Source organism: Aedes aegypti, chromosome 2 (genome assembly GCF_002204515.2).
Source record: "Aedes aegypti strain LVP_AGWG chromosome 2, AaegL5.0 Primary Assembly, whole genome shotgun sequence".
Lineage (NCBI taxonomy): Eukaryota > Metazoa > Arthropoda > Insecta > Diptera > Culicidae > Aedes > Aedes aegypti.
Genome location: NC_035108.1, coordinates 133,485,511 through 133,503,718, shown reverse-complemented (window position 1 = coordinate 133,503,718; position 18,208 = coordinate 133,485,511). Strand labels below are relative to the sequence as shown.

General features: G+C 41.2%; 1 protein-coding gene across 1 annotated transcript; it reads left to right on the top strand.

Moving 5' to 3' along the window:
- The first annotated feature begins 478 nt into the window (after window positions 1–478).
- Window positions 479–1,515, top strand: LOC5568774. Its single transcript, XM_001658089.2, has 4 exons — window positions 479–840; window positions 901–986; window positions 1,056–1,200; window positions 1,272–1,515. The coding sequence occupies exons 1-4, from the start codon at window positions 591–593 to the stop codon at window positions 1,382–1,384; spliced, it is 594 nt and encodes a 197-aa protein (XP_001658139.2). The 5' UTR covers window positions 479–590; the 3' UTR covers window positions 1,385–1,515.
- Window positions 1,516–18,208: the final 16,693 nt, after the last annotated feature.

The window sequence follows — 18,208 nt, the reverse complement described above, 5'->3', positions numbered from 1 at the left end:
TAAGAATTTTATCGTGCAATTTCTACCGAATTATATCTGAAATGAAAGGTAAAGTCCTATTTTGTATGCTTGGTGGATTAGATCACAAAAAGTTTGATAAATCATACTTTAAATTTTATGTGAACTTCAGTGAAACTTGTGTTTTATACAACTTTGGTGACCTGTACCTCAAACTGTGACGTTTAAGAATATTTCTGAGGAATCTCTGGAGTTATTTCTAGAGGAATTCCAGAATATTTTTTGGAGAAAGCTCCAAATATAAGAATTTCTGGATAATATTTTAATGTAATCACTGGAATAACCACACAATTCAGAAATAGTTGCGTCTGCGCGATTTGCGTTTTGAGCTGGAAATGCTCACAGGCGTTCTCCGTTGTTCTGTGAGTTACTGATAACCGTTTCGTTCTCGCATCGCTTTTGTCATTGGTTGGGGATGGGACGGGGCGTCCGATTGGAGGGAAATCGATGGATGAGAGGATATGTGTTGTATAAATAAAGATTACAGGGAAACCCACTGACATCCGAAGTGTACACAATTTGGCAACTGATTTTACACAGAAATTCGCACTTTGGTTGATTGGTTGTATTGTATGTCTGTAGATCAGTTATTTTATGTTGATCGATTGAATTTGTTGCGTTCATCTGAAACTGAAATGTCGAAAGTGTACGAGAATAGCCTGTATTTCATACAACGGATGCACATTCCCTACGAAGATAAACGCATCCTTGCATATCTGATCGGTGGCTTGGCAACGATTTTTGGAACTGTGATCTATGGAATGGTTGCTGCACACAAGTTTGGAGCTCTCGGGGATGCTGGATGCCTGTCGTTATCATATGGCAAGTATTCTAAAATAACTTACAATTATTTCTGCTAATTGTCCACGCTTGGTTACACAGTCTACAATCTCGAGTTCCCGTTGTTGACGGTGCTGCTAATGGTATTCTACGTTACTGCTTGTGCCTTCTTCTGGGGAATCGTCAAGGTAGGGGATGGAATTTTAATCTCGAAAATGAACAATTTTGTCATCAACTGAAATAACTTCTCTCATCAGGAGCGGTCACAGTACATCCTGCCTTTCTTCTGCCTCCTGGTGGCCACCGTGGGCTTTATCGGCCATGCCCATGTCGAAAGAATGTTGTTCGAAGTCAGTGAAGAAGAGCGAAGGTTCATTATTGTGGCGTTTGTGTTTACGACAGGTGAGGTGTTCGGAGGTCGGAACATTGGAAACTGTGTTTTTAAAATAATTTTCTTTTGTGTATACTTCTAGCCGTACTGGTTTTCGCAAGTGCTATCACATTGATGCTGTACAAGGAAATGAACAATCTGAGACGGTACAAGATGGAGTTTAACGAGCTTTTTGCGCCCGAGGAGAAGTATTGATGAAGCACCGAGACAGGAACAGAAGTACATATAAAAAAAAAGATGTACATTAAGTAGATTAGTACAAGTAAAGTACAAATATCAATTAATGAAGATTATCATAAGTAAATCGTATTTTGTATGCAAAAGCATTGAAACGACTTAATTATATACTTGAGAAAAGGAAGCTAACCATTCCTAATCCATAATAAAAAGTTACGTATTAGGGCTTGGCAGGGCCGGATTAACAACTGAGGGCCCGGGACCATAGTTTTTTTTCTATCTTTATTAACGAGATTTTCAGCCCTAGGCTAGTTCATCTCGGGACCAACGGCTTTACTTCCCTTCCGAAGGAACTCGTCACTACTGAAATTTTTAGTGACTTTCTCGGGGATGGGATTCGATCCCAGGTCCTCGGCGTGAGAGGCGTGTGTTCTAACCCCTATACTAGGTCCGTCCCCTAGGGGCCATATACAATTATATGTAATAAAAGAAAATATACATCAACATGCTAATGCTTCCAGTGGACGATTTTGTCCTTTGAAGGCAGTACCACACTAGACAACGGACTAGCATGCAACGCCCAGTGGCACTGCACAGTCGGAAAACATTCTTAACGAAAAGTTTTTCGGTCTGATGAGGGAATCGAACCCACACTTCTTGCCTTGTGACACTAACTGCATGGCCACGAAGCCCACAATCTTTATCTTCAATAAACTAAACAGTGCTGTTTTCGACAAGGTTCTATTTCCAGAAGCCAGATTTAGAAATCGTTTGACAATTTTCTAAACTTGTGTTTTCGTTGAAAACTGAAAATGTTAATGAAAATCTATCATTTCATCTTCTTATGTGGAATGCAATGAAATGATGCTCATGAAAAATCTTAAATCCGAAAAAATTTTATTGGATTCATGATGATTTCTGATGATGATGCCTTCTTGAGCATATCAGAATTTTGTAAGTTTGAACTTTAATTTAAAAGCACCTACAAAATCTCAGCTCAGACTATTGATTTCTTTAACCATTTTTGTGGGAAGTAATTGTCCGTGCTTCAAGATAGGCGATAACAGCAAATCAGCCTTTACATCTGTTTGAACACTTTTTCGAGAATTACTGATAAAAAAAGAGAAAATATTTTCTCTGTTCTCGTTGATTTTAGACGCATGATGTCTTCAGAGAAGTTGTTCGTAGTTGAGTTTTGCACCTTCTCAGGGTGGCCCTTAGTTAGGATTCAATTCTAAATCAAAATTTTCTTGAAGATATCTGTTATTGCTTTTTTCTGCAAACTTTTAAATTGATTCTAAAAGTTTTCACCTAGGGTAGACCCGACAAATCAGTAGTTTTGGTCTAACGATTTTGTTTCATGTTAATGTGACTTCGGAAGAGTTGTAAAAGGAATAATAGTTCACATTTTTGCTGCACATTTCCAGTTTGTAATTCATATGATTTTGATGTTTGCTTAAAACAAGTAAAAAACTATGAAATATTTAGGTGGCCAGAACTCATGGAGTTGGTTTGATATTTTTTTTCCGTAAGCTGCTTCCAATAGGACATAATGCAACTTTTGCTACAAAAACTGTGAGAACGTTATTTTTGTAAATTGACAATTCATTTGAAGAATATCCTTAAAACCCAAAATTTAGCTTGACTCAAAATGTTGTAAAGCCATCAGCGTAATGTCTTTAGCAAATTCGTAAGCTGTAACTAGGTCTACAAGTTTGCCCATGAGCGTAGCCAGAGGGAGCAGAGGAGGGCCGTTGCCCTCTGGCAGATGTTAAAAAAAATTATCTTGATTGCTACGAAGGGTAATATTGTTTAATTTTTTTCAAAGATTGTTTTCATCATTTATATGTATATAAAATTGCGTGATGATAACGTTTTTGAATATTTCTTAGAGTTCAATTCAAATTCAGACTCTTGTCAAAGATCTTTCCAGACATCCTTCATAGAAAATGGCGTTGCCTTGTCCTCCTTAGTCCATGGCCGGTAATTTCGTTACGGAAATTAATGGATTATGTTTGAATTTCTCAAACATTGTTTTCGGCATTTACATTTATAAAATAACTAGTGGTCCCGGCAAACTTCGTTTTGCCATCAAGTAGGCTGTTGAAAAACGCCATGGAACGCTCCGTGCAAAATGGAAGTTCCGTTCACTCCTGTTTTTTCAACTTTCCCGTTAAATATCCTTTGCTTTTTATATACACAAACACGTCGGAACACTTCAGGAACATAACTATGAAAGAATCATTCTAATCCGTCGAGCCGATATCAAGCCATTTCGTGACATACAAACACCACTCCATTTTTATTTATATAGATTACATAATGGAACATTTTTGGGGTTTACTATTTTCAACCAAAAATCTTACCAGAAATAGTTCACAGGTTTTATTAACAGTCAGCAAAATATCTCTAGATAAATCCGACAGAAATCTAATATAGAATCAAGGTAAATGCCAAAAATCTGTCAAGTTATTGTGAAACGAATTTATCCTGGAATTCTCCGAAAAATACGTCAAAAATTAGCTTCACATATTGACCTTTGAATTTCACCGAAGATTTACTCCTAATGTTTTTCTTCCGATTCACTCTAAGGATTATTTCCAGAAATGGTTCCTTTAAGAACCTCGAATTTCTTGAACGAGGCATTTATTCAAAATACAAAGAATTCATCAATTGCTTCTAGTCCAGATTGTACAGTTAACTTTTTAAAATTCAAATACATCACAGCGAGTTCTGAGTTATGGCAGTTTTAGTGAGTCAAGAATGGTCAAAAGTCGAGAGGTCCTCAAAAACTTTTTTATTATTTCACCAAGGAGGCCAAAGAGGCCATCAATTTGACCAACCGAACGCAGGTAGTTTCTTTATTTACTCACCAGCTTTCGAAGCTTTCAATTGAGCATAAATTTGAACACCAAGGGTAAATAGTGGGCTGGTCTCAGCTAGAATTACTCTAATCATAAAACATGTTCAGGGATTGCTCTGGAAACTTTTTGTATAACCTTTTCATGAATTTCGATAGAAATACCTTTTGAACATCTTCAAAGAAGTTTGCAGAACGCCTCCGATAATATGAGATTGTTTAGAAATATCACCTGTACATATTTTTCGAGCATTTCTTCACTTATTCATGAAATTATTTCCGGTATTACTTAAAATATGTCAATGTCAATTCCTGCAAAGATTTCTCCAAGCAATTCCTTGGGAATCATATCAAAGGTTTTTCCAAGAAATTAATCTAGGAATTCTCTCTGAAGTTTACTTCTTGTCAGAGAGATCCCCGTGAATTATCTTATTCGTAAGTTTTCCAGAGTTCCATCGGAAAAATAATTTTAAATATCAACCAGAAGTACCCCAAGTCATATGATTTGACTTCATATAGGACGTTTTTCTCAGATATATCTCTGAAAGAACTTGCGATAAAATCCTTGTATAAACTAAATAAAGAAGAATATCTTGATCATGTTTTGATAAAATTTCAAGAAAAAAGCTTGATGAAATTTTAACTATTTTTTTATAAAGTATATTGATAGTATCTCTGAATCAATTCTTAGATTATTTCCAAGTGTAATTCCTGAATGAGTTCACTTTAAGAACAAACATTTGAAGGCATCTTTGCAACAAATGGTTGGCGTTAAGTCAGATTGAACCAAGTGACATTTTTCATATTTTGAGAAAAATGGGCTTAAAGTCTTACGCTCTGTAATTTTTTAACTCGTTTCAATTGTGGTTCGATATTTCTACACATCTTTATGTTACTTTCTTGTGTTACTTTCAAACAATATAATGTGAAGTGATAATCATGAAAATCCATAATCCAAACCTCTGATTGAACGATTTTTTGATGGTTGCATGGTCAAACTGGGTGCATATCTCTAAAATAAACAGATTATCACGACCCTTCGACACCAGTATCGTAAATTCTTCAATAATCGATATCGTCAATACCAAAATCAGTGCCATTACTTGAAAATTAAGGTTACAACGGAGTAGCATGCAACGACCAGTGGTACAGTCAACACACAACGCCCACACACTCGATAACCATAGTTATCGGGATCTTCTTTAATATTCCTTTCATTCAAACCCAACAGAACTGAAATCATTCAACGTATTGATTAATGAAAGATGTTTTATGGAAAATCCCTTGGGGGTTATTTGATAATTTTGTTTTCGCTGAAATGAAGCTTTCAAAAAAAAAAAATATCAGGAGGTTTCATGCTGCTAGATTATTTTTAACAATTTATTTGAAATTCTGAATGGGTCGAAAACATCCAAAAACCTTTTCTAAGGTAATATAGCTAAGTGATTTCGTTTTCCGTGCTGGAAGCAAAACCATTTCAAACCGGTATTTCGTAAACCCAGTTGACTGGAAACTGTCATGTACTATTACATTAAATTTTTGCCATCATTTGACAGTTTGGTTGACAACTATCCACTTCATTCGGCAAACATGGGTACATTGCAAACGTTCCTACTGGACTGTTGGCTCGTATTGCACTGAAGGCTCTGCCACGACAAAGCGTCGGGATTGGCCACAAGTTAATCGACGTTGTCAGCCGGTAGATATTTGAAGCCGGCATGTTTTTGCATGGCAGCAGTGGCGCACAGTGGGCAAACCGAAACCAAAACCGCTTATTTTTGAAAAAATATTAAGACTATTGGTACACAGACCCCACTTTAAAGTTGACATTGAGATGCTATCTTGAATCGTATTTTGTCTGTGTTTATACAATGAGGCCCTATTTGGCACAATATGACATAAAAAACTTCATATGTATTTTCAGCCGTATAGGGTAAAATGGGGAATATTATCGTTGTAAAAACAGACAAAATACGATTCAAGCTCCCCGCTCAATATATACTTTATGGTACAGAATTTCATCCCTGACAGTAGATAAGCAGTAATAGTTCAAAAAAATTTTATTGATCAAATTTGATTTGAAACGTTTTGAACCAGCGGCATCTAAAGGTTGTAAGTTTGGGCCCAATTTTGCCCACTGTGCAGCGGTTGGGTCTGATGGAGCGCAACAAAACATGTGCGCACAGAGTTCAAAGCCTGGTAACGTGATATTGTTCACACACGGACGCACGCGCTAACGGTATCTATCGTAAAAGCTCCATGTGCTAGGTATTGCTGGTACGGTGCTCTGGCTGGCTGACCCTTCGTTGGGCCTTTTGACCATGCCAGGCAAATATGCTTGTGCACGAATGTGAACCTATAATCTGGGTTAGCATCGCGCCAGATCTTGAGTAATAGACTTTGGCTTTTGGGGTTGCCGAAGTCTGGCTCGTGAGCCGATAATCGTTTGGCTATGTTCGATGCCAAAACGCTGTTGCGGCACGGGATACGTTTGGCTTTGTATCTCTTTCAAAAAAAATCGAAAAAAGTTTAGCAATACATATGTTCAGACAAATGCTTTACAAGTGGACAGTAAAAAATGTCATTGATAGAAACTAGATGTTTCTTTCTTTTTTTGTAGCATTATGGTCATAGGTTGTTCAAACTGTAAAGAAAACGTATTTCAACATACCTCAGTAAGTTTTACTGGTTTTTGTAATGCGTGATAACTAGTCTAGACAAACATCTAAACAGGATGGTCTTCTTCTTTCTTCTGGCGTTCTGTCCCAACTGAGACAGAGAGCTCAGAAACATGGGAATACTCTTCAGGGTTCAAAATTATGTCGGAGCTTGCAACACTGTTCAAGTCAAGTCGATGAATCTCAATATATAAAATTTTCTGAAAGTTATTTAATTTAGTATGAATCCTTTTATTTGAGAACTTGCCGGTAGGAGTGCTTTTTCGTGCTTGTATATGAACTTTGAGGGATCAGAATGTAAACTTTGGAATATATGATATCTCTCGATCCTTATGATTTGTAAGGTTGTTGACAAAATCTCGAATCTCTTGGTTTTGAGTCTGAATAATGATAATCCTTGAGCTACAGAACAATGTTGCCGAAGATACAATTTTTCCAAATTTCTCCAAGTGATCGAATTTTTGCCGAAGACGATAGGGATACCGATTGGGTTTTATTTGAGATTCATATTGGGATTTTGATTGTGGTTGGGATCGGGGCTTGGGTTGGGATTTAAAATGGAAATTATATTGCCAATCCCAATCCCAATCCCAATCCCAATCCCAATCCCAATCCCAATCCCAATCCCAATCCCAATCCCAATCCCAATCCCAATCCCAATCCCCAATCCCAATCCCAATCCCAATCCCAATCCCAATCCCAATCCCAATCCCAATCCCAATCCCAATCCCAATCCCAATCCCAATCCCAATCCCAATCCCAATCCCAATCCCCAATCCCAATCCCAATCCCAATCCCAATCCCAATCCCAATCCCAATCCCAATCCCAATCCAATCCCAATCCCAATCCAATCCCAATCCCAATCCCAATCCCAATCCCAATCCCATCCCAATCCATCCAATCCCAATCCAATCCCAAATCCAATCCAATCCCAATCCCAATCCCAATCCCAATCCCAATCCAATCCCAATCCCAATCCCAATCCCAATCCCAATCCCAATCCCAATCCAATCCCAATCCCAATCCCAATCCCAATCCCAATCCCAATCCCAATCCAATCCCAATCCCAATCCCAATCCCATCCCAATCCCAATCCCATCCAATCCCAATCCCAATCCCAATCCCAATCCCAATCCCAATCCCAATCCAATCCCAATCCCAATCCCAATCCCAATCCATCCCAATCCCAATCCCAATCCCAATCCCAATCCCAATCCCAATCCCAATCCCAATCCCAATCCCAATCCCAATCCCAATCCCAATCCAATCCCAATCCCAATCCCAATCCCAATCCCAATCCCAATCCCATCCCAATCCCAATCCATCCCAATCCCAATCCCAATCCCAATCCCAATCCCAATCCCAATCCCAATCCCAATCCCAATCCCAATCCAATCCCAATCCCAATCCCAATCCCAATCCCAATCCCAATCCCAATCCAATCCAATCCCAAATCCCAATCCCCAATCCCAATCCCAATCCCAATCCCAATCCCAATCCCAATCCCAATCCCAATCCCCAATCCCAATCCCAATCCAATCCCAATCCCAATCCAATCCCAATCCCAATCCCAATCCCAATCCCAATCCCAATCCCAATCCCAATCCCAATCCCAATCCCAATCCCAATCCCAATCCCAATCCCAATCCCAATCCCAATCCCAATCCCAATCCCAATCCCAATCCCCAATCCAATCCCAATCCCAATCCCAATCCCAATCCCAATCCCAATCCCAATCCCAATCCCAATCCCAACCCAATCCCATCCATCCCAATCCCAATCCCAATCCCAAATCCCCAATCCCAATCCCAATCCAATCCCAATCCCAATCCCAATCCCAATCCCAATCCCAATCCCAATCCCAATCCCAATCCCAATCCCAATCCAACCCAATCCCAATCCCAATCCCAATCCAATCCCAATCCCAATCCCAATCCCAATCCCAAATCCCAATCCCAATCCCAATCCCAATCCCAATCCCAATCCCAATCCCAATCCCAATTCCCAATCCCAATCCCAATCCCAATCCCAATCCCAATCCCAATCCCAATCCCAATCCCAATCCCAATCCCAATCCCAATCCCCAATCCCCAATTCCAATCCCAATCCCAATCCCAATCCCAATCCAATCCCAATCCAATCCAATCCCAATCCCATCAATCCCAATCCAATCCCAATCCCAATCCCAATCCCAATCCCAATCCCAATCCCAATCCCAATCCCAATCCCAATCCCAATCCCAATCCCAATCCCAATCCCAATCCCAATCCCAAATCCAATCCCAATCCAATCCCAATCCCAATCCCAATCCCAATCCCAATCCCAATCCCAATCCCAATCCCCAATCCCAATCCCAATCCCAATCCCAATCCCAATGCCCCAATCCCCAATCCCCAATGCCCAATCCCAATCCCAATCCCAATCCCAATCCCAATCCCAATCCCAATCCCAATCCCAATCCCAATCCCAATCCAATTCCCAATCCCAATCCCAATCCCAATCCCAATCCCAATCCCAATCCCCAATCCAATCCCAATCCCAATCCCAATCCCAATCCCAATCCAATCCCAATCCCAATCCCAATCCAATCCCAAATCCCAATCCCAATCCCAATCCCAATCCAATCCCCAATCCCAATCACCAATCCCAATCCCAACCCAATCCAATCCCAATCCCAATCCCAATCCCAATCCCAATCCCAACCCCAATCCCAATCCAATCCCAATCCCAATCCCAATCCCAATCCAATGCCCAATCCCAATCCCAATCCAATCCCAATCCCAATCCCAATCCCAATCCCAATCCCAATCCCAATCCAATCCCAATCCAATCCCAATCCCAATCCCAATCCCAATCCCAATCCCAATCCCAATCCCAATCCAATCCCAATCCCAATCCCAATCCCCAATCCAATCCCAATCCCAATCCCAATCCCAATCCCAATCCCAATCCCAATCCCAATCCCAATCCCATCCCAAATCCCCAATCCCAATCCCAACCCAATCCCAATCCCAATCCCCATCCCAATCCCAATCAACCCAATCCCAATCCCAATCCCATCCCAATCCCAATCCCAATCCCAATCCAATCCCAATCCCAATCCCCAATCCCAATCCCAATCCCAATCCAATCCCAATCCAATCCATCCCAATCCCAATCCAATCCCAATCCCAATCCCAATCCCAATCCCAATCCCAATCCCAATCCCAATCCCAATCCCAATCCCAATCCCAATCCAATCCCAATCCCAATCCCAATCCCAATCCCAATCCCAATCCCAATCCCAATCCCAATCCCAATCCCAATCCCAATCCCAATCCCAATCCCAATCCCAATCCCAATCCCAATCCCAATCCCAATCCAATCCCAATCCCATCCCAATCCCAATCCCAATCCCAATCCCAATCCCAATCCCAATCCCAATCCCAATCCCAATCCCAATCCCAATCCCAATCCCAATCCCAATCCCAATCCCAATCCCAATCCCAATCCCAATCCCAATCCCAATCCCAATCCCAATCCCAATCCAATCCCAATCCCAATCCCAATCCCAATCCCAATCCCAATCCAATCCCAATCCCAATCCCCAATCCCAATCCCAATCCCAATCCCAATCCCAATCCCAATCCCAATCCAATCCCAATCCCAATCCCAATCCCAATCCCAATCCCAATCCCAATCCCAATCCCAATCCCAATCCCAATCCAATCCCAATCCCAATCCAATCCCAATCCCAATCCACAATCCCAATCCCAATCCCAATCCCCAATCCCAATCCAATCCCAATTCCCATCCATCCCAATCCCAATCCCAATCCCAATCAATCCCAATCCCAATCCCCAATTCCCAATCCCAATCCCAATCCCATCCCAATCCCAATCCCAATCCCAATCCCAATCCCAATCCAATCCCAAATCCCAATTCCAATCCCAATCCCAATCCCAATCCCAATCCAATCCCAATCCCAATCCCCAATCCCATCCCAATCCCAATCCCAATCCCAATCCCAATCCCAATCCCAATCCCAATCCCAATCCCAATCCCAATCCCAATCCCAATCCCAATCCCAATCCCAATCCCAATCCCAATCCCAATCCCAATCCCAATCGGAACGGGTCCTCGAGAAATACACCGGCGGAAACTCTTCAACTACGATGTCGGCAAGATTGCAAAAGTGAAGTGAAATCCCGGGAAACTGTGGCTGTGGCTGGTATCCGAGAAGGAGGAGAAGAAAAAGAAGGCGGTTCCTAAGCAAAACCCCACCAAGTTTCAAAGACTGCCGCGATGATGAAGATCCCGAAGAAGCCACCCAGCAAAACTCATCAGACGAGGAGGGTTTCAACCAATGCGCCGTCAAAATGTGTCCGTGTTACTCGAATTCAACAATTCAATCGGCCCTTTTCAGGGCCAACACATGTGTACTAAAAAGTTATTTGTGTAATATTTCCTAATGTGTTTACCACATACTTGCTATAATCTCTTAGCTTCATACAATATCTGATTTATTACAAATAATCGACAATATGACCGAGGACGCTGCTGCAATGCCGTCGAGATACAATAGCAGCATTATGCTCATCTTGTACATCCCTTGCCAAGACATCAATCTGATATAGCCTATTTTCCAGATCAGATGTTACGAAAAGGAGCAGTATCATTTGCCCTTCTAAGGGTATAAAACATACCTTCTTTGTCGAATTCGGCGTCCATTCCATTTTCGCTAACGTCCGCTGGTAAGAGGTCCACTTAACCTGCTCAGCTCTTCGCTACCTGTGCCACAAAGCTCTTGATCATCAAGCTGCTCAAATCTAGCGTCCGGATTGTGAAATCGCTCAAGATTTCTGAATTGACTCGCGCTTCCTGAATTGGCCCTTAACGAATCGGTGCGCATACGCAAGATTTGTACGAGATGGCAGAAGAAAATCAGCCAAAGCCGCTTGTTGAAGCGCCTATCGTCATCGTCACCGCAAACCTCACCGTTCAATCGGCCCTTTTCAAGGCCAACAAATGTGTTTTAAAGAGTTAATCGTGTGATATTTCCTATACACACATACTTGCTATAATCTCTTCATTCTTCTCGTAGCATCATACAATATCTCATTTGTTATAAACAGTTCACAATTGCCAATTGGGGCCTTCCTTAACCGAGTGGTAAGAGTCCGCGGCTACAAAGCAAAGCCATGCTGAAGGTGTTCGCTTCCTGGTCGGTCCAGGATCTTTTCGTAATTGGAATTTCTTTGACTTCCCTGGGCATAAAGTCTCATCGTATCTGTCACACGATGTAGGAATGCGAAAATATCAACTTTGGCAAAGGAAGCTCTCAGTTAATAACTGTGGAAGTGCTCAACAAACACTAAGCTGAGGAGCAGGCTCTGTCCCAGTGAGGACGTCATGCCAGGAGAACAAGAAAGTTGACAATACAGCAAATTGAAATTTACGGTGGCGATGCCGATATCATTGTTAACGGCTGGATGGTTTAACTTGCTTGAAATATTTTCGGCACTGCAGTCTTAGGGGTCTATTTTGTAAATCGATCATATTCACATGACTCGTCTGTAATCATTGTCGATTAAAGTTAACACGCATATTTCAGATATCATCCGTTGACTCCCATAGTAATCCAGTCACATAGAGTGGCAACTGTCGAAAAACTCGAAAGACAGAGCCATGTCGAGCGAATTTTTTGGTCGACAGTGATTGCAGTAGAGTCATTTTGATCGACTCGATTTATAGACCCCCTAGTAATAAGCTAACACTGTTTCGGTCCAGTCCTCCTTATCACTCCCACGGAGTGATGATGGTGATGACGATGATGATGACGGTTTAGTGCAGACCTCTTCATGGATGCTGGGCTCACCTAGAGAGCAAATGCGAGATTGGATGCATGGGAGTTCTTGGTGGTGCTCGTGCTCTTGGTATGGTGATTTGGCTAGGCTTTAGTAGTGGTCACTCGTAGCCATGATGAACTTAAGCGAGGAGATTTCGACTGATGTGGGAGAATTGGAGCTACTAGTTTCGGCGCTGCAGTCTTGGGTAATCAAAACGACTGTTTTAGATTTTTCCCGACGTTTCGACTCGGATTAGAGTCGAAACGTCGGGAAAAATCTAAAACAGTCGTTTTGATTACCCAAGACTGCAGCGCCGAAACTAGTAGCTCCAAGGTCACTCGTAGCTGCCGTGGAGATCTGATCACTGCTTGTAGGTAGCCAGTAGAACGGATGGATTTTGCTGATCTTTGGGGCTGCTGAAGCTAACGACAAGCACAGGTTCGTACTTTAGGGGTTTTAATGTACAATCCAACAGAGACTCGGACCAAAATTAGCTGTACCGCCAGCGAAAACGAAACCCATATTTTTCTACCATCTGTTTGCCGATGTAGAAGATATACTGAAGTCCAACCCGGATACAACAATCCAAGACCGCACAAGGTGTGCCATCGCAAACTCGATTATCATTCACGTTCATTGAAACGATAATCGAAGCCACCAACCCGATCCGTTGTCGAAGTTCTGTTAGAACGCGGAGCGAGTAACGAAATGGTTCCTAAATGACAATCCGACAATCGTGATACTGCAGTCGGACAAAGGGAACAAAACTGTGGTGATGGAATCCCAAGACTATAACACTAAAATGCTGGAACTACTCCAGGATCAGAGTACGTTCAAACCCATCGCGAAAGATCTTAGGTCACGTTATCAACAGCAGGACAACAGTATCGTTAATCAACTACGCAATCCGGGTCTAATCGACGCAAGCGTAGCTAGGAAACTCACAACGTACAAAGCAGTATGTCCTAGAATCTATGGTCAACCAAAAGCCCATAAATCAGACCTACCTCTGAGGCCAGTTGTACCAAATATGACGGCACCTTCGTACCACCTGTCAAAATATGTTGGGCAAATCATTCAGCGGTCAATGGTAAGTGCTTACAACATAAAAGACTCCCACACTTTCTGTGAGTTCTTAAACAACGTCACGCTACCAGAAAACCACGTTCTGATTTCACTCGACGTGAAAGCTCTATTAACATCGACCACAAAATCGCTTGTTTTCAATAACATTATTATGAGATGGGATTATATCAGACCGAACACTAACATAAACATCGATCTGTTTCTCGAAATAGTTAAATATTGTATCGACTCAAGCTATTTCCGATATGACGGCCAATATTACCAGCAACCAGCCGATTGGGTCATGGAAAGCCTGCTAAATTCGGTAATAAGTGGGCTGGATATTCAACTACCATTCCTCAGAAAAATTTTTGATGATCTGATAACTGCGATCCCTCTCAATCAACTACAAAATATACTGCAAGCATTCAACACCTATGACATCAACATCCAGTTCACATACAAATTGGAAGCTGACAACCGCTCACCCTTCTTGGATATGTTAGGTACTGATCCGTCATGACAACCAGGAGTGGTGGTACCATCAAATCAATATCTAGCGGAAGGTTCCTCAATTTCCATTCATTTAACCCCCACGTCAAATGTTAAACACGGCCAAAAACTTAATTGCATGAGCATGAGCATGAGCATGATTGACCGCCCGTAGTTGCTACTCCGTTATTGCAAGAACAGCTGTACTTAAACAGGGAACCAACAGACACTACTCGGGATCAGTAGCATCCTCAATGTATAAGTACTGGTGCTCTCATTATTATAATAAACAATACCGGCGCCGGTTGCGTCCGAATGCAGGTCAATGTGGGAATGGGAGGGAAATGTTGACGTGTTACTTGCTTTACAGAAGCCGAGGAGTTCTCTGCACTTCCACAAGAAAACACTGGGAGTTTGAATATGGGAAAGGATTCGTTTTGGTAAACGATAAATATATAATTCGAAATGAATACGTGAGCATATACAAGAATGACCGACACTGATAGTGCGGTTACTACACAAACCGGACACGGTACTGATTTCGTTGCTCGCTCGACAGTAGCTTACAACAGGTTCAACGTATCAAACTCTGCTGACGCGTTTTTTTAGTTTTTTTTTTGTTTTTCACCGGCACACTTCGTTTTTTCTTCCGCGCAACGCGAACCGGACACAATGGATCCGGATCCCGTCGCTCGTCCACAAGGAGCATGCAACAGACTCAACGGATCCAACACTACTCATTAAACACGGCCAAAAACTTAATTATTAGAGTAAACAAACTGTCAACAGATCTAGATCAAGATGCTAAAAACAGGATAATTGATAAGCAACTCAAACTCAACAATTATCCTAGATCGTTGCGCAACAGGTTGGTTAACAGATCAAATGAATGCAATGATCCTCCAACAACAGCAACATCGGATGAAATGAACCTAGAATATACTTACCGTTCCATTGCATACATGCCTCACCTGTCGAATCGCATCGACAAGGAAATAAAGAGAAACTATAAAAACATAAGACTAGCAACATACCACTGGAAATCAGTGAGTCTGTTCTCTAAAGTCAAGGATCCGATACCCGAAGAACAACAAACCGATGTCATCTACTCCATTCCATGCAACAACTGTCCAGCCTGTTACATAGAAATGACCACAAACAGGCTTAAAACAAGGATCAGCGGTCACAAAACCCACTACAACACCCTAGATCGATTACAGCAGAACGGAGTGAGCAGCTCGGACCCACAAATAACCCAACTCCAAGAGAAAACGGCCTTGCTCGAACACACCATCTTCAAAAATCACCGTTTCAACCGAGAAAACACGAAAATATTAGACAAAACAAACATATCACATACACTACCTTATCTAGAGATGTGTCACATCGTGAACAACTCTAACTACGTCAATCGAAGAACAGACACTGAACGCCTAAATGCAATATATGCAGGAATACTTCACAAAGTTAGAAACACGCGAAAGAGAGACACAGAAAATGTAAACACACTTGAAAACACAACAAACACGGATAATACACATAAACACAATGTAATTGAAACACCACTCACACAAAGTTCATATAGCAGTATCAGACTTGCAAGCGCGGTGATAAATCGTAACCAAAAGCGTAGGCAAGCAAAATGAGCCTCTGTACGTGCCATTATTCTTTTGTTCTTTTGACTTTTACTGTGCGCCGTGTGTTGGTGCTGTCACGCTTTCTCTCACGGGCAACTTGAAAACAGAGCGCACAGTAAAAGTCAGACGTTTTATGGTATGCATAGGCTCATTAGTTTAGATAGCTCTAAAACAAGCTTTTGTGCGAGTAAGCTTTTATAGCTTCAAAACACAGTGCCGTACGAACAAATAGCGACTCATGCAGTGAGCAATGAAAACGATAAATTGTAAAAACTTCAATTTTAAACTGCAATCTGTTTGTAACCGTAGAGGACGCCATCACACCAAATTATAGAAAACCAAATGTAGGACATAACATACAATAAAAAACACAAAATCCTGTAAATTAATTAGAATGGGGCTAAATAAGGAGATCGGGAAAACCGGAAATAAACAATTTGTAAATTTAAATTTTAGATCATTTTGAAGAAGGTTAAATAGAATAACCGAAATGTCGGACGTAGAAGCACACGTGTTAGCTTATTATTAAGAGTGCAGTGTCGAAAATATTTCAAGCAAGATGACGATATGGATGACTGGGGCACTTCTCCGAGCGGAGAGTTCCTCACTGTTCGTAAATTCACAAATCATTACAGTCTGAATTATAACTAAAGGAAGATTGCAATTATGACAATTGACCTGAATTCCAATGCAATAAATCACATGGCATAGTTAACGTCATGCGGTCGTGTCTTGAACACAACCCCCACTGATATTTTAAATTATTTTACTTTTAAATCCGAAACTCTGAAAAAGCTTCCAAACCAAATGACAGATCTCCCTTAAAACCATAACGTTATTTAATACTCACAATCACAGCATCTATCGTCTACCATTAAACATCCTATCATCTGAAAAAAGCTACCGCACTGTTGTTAGAGTCTGACCCAGAATTGATCAAAGTTGTATCCATAGTAGTCCTACGTCAACCCCGCGGTAATGTAACAGACATTACCCACCCCTGTTTTTCAGTCATAAATAAGTATAAATAGCTGTTTATTGCCATAAAGCAGAACATTTTTACAAGTCATAGTGAGTAATTTTACTCATCCGCCTTACGGATTGCAATGTTTGCTGGCGCGACCTGTCTCGAATTAATTCATGTTCAGTTTGAAAGTAGAAAAATTTCCACGTAGGACCTCCATCGTAAAATTATCCCAACTAATGCATGAACAACAAAATTCTATGCCGAAGAACCTGCTCAAGATCTATCTTCTATGTGGTCGCCCGCCATAAAATTCATTTGGCACGGCCCTGACGAAACCAGATGGAAGCAATTTTTTATAGGCTTACCGAGGTGCATTGCATTGCTTGTTAGCGTGCTCTCGAAGTCGTGTTTGCTCGAGTTCAGATTTTTTGGTTGAAAACCATTTATTATGTGCAATTAGGAATGGTTTCTCGGGGACATTCACTTCCTAATTTGCTCGGATTCTTGAGCACTGTGATTCGCCTAACTGGGCGGATTCTTCGCTTCAAAGCGCTGAGGCCGTATGATTGCACCCATTCTTTTGCCTCTAAATGATGCTTGACGAATTCGTTGTCGGGCAAGGATTGATCTTTCAAAGATAGTACTCTAAACTAGCGTCCTTGTGGTACAGCGATTAACAACTCTTGATAAAGTCACATTTTTGATAAATCTGTTGAATAGGTTGTTTGCCAACAAATGATCATTAAGCAGTTCAAATTATCGTTCAAGTAGGAAGTTTAATTTAACTCCATCGTATCTATTTTCTGCAATATTTCAACTTCTCGGGCACAAACACATATCATTTAAACTTCATCAACCTTAAAAGTGCATAACTAAATTTTTATGACAGTACTGACTAATTTCAATTTGACATAAGAAATATCGGACCATAAGCTAAACGCTTAGCTTGGCCACAAACACGGTTAAATTGATCTCGAGCTTCCAAGTGAACCACAGCCACCTCTTGCAGTATCGTAGGGCTTACCGGCATGGGCGTAGCCAGGCTTTCCACCAGGGGGTGGGAGAGCCCAGCCATTCACGTATTTCATGTGACCCCGTGATTTGAGTTGAAATCGAATTCAGGTTAACTACTGTGTCCCTGGGTGTTCTCGTGGCGTAGCGGTAACGTGCCCTGTCAAGTTATTTTGGAATAATGAGTTCAATTCGCACTAAGAAAACGTGTAACTTTCCCATAAATTTCGTTTCAATTTGTCCATTTAACCCAAATTCATAGTATATCTCTTATAAAATTTCTTGACAAATTCTACGAAGAAT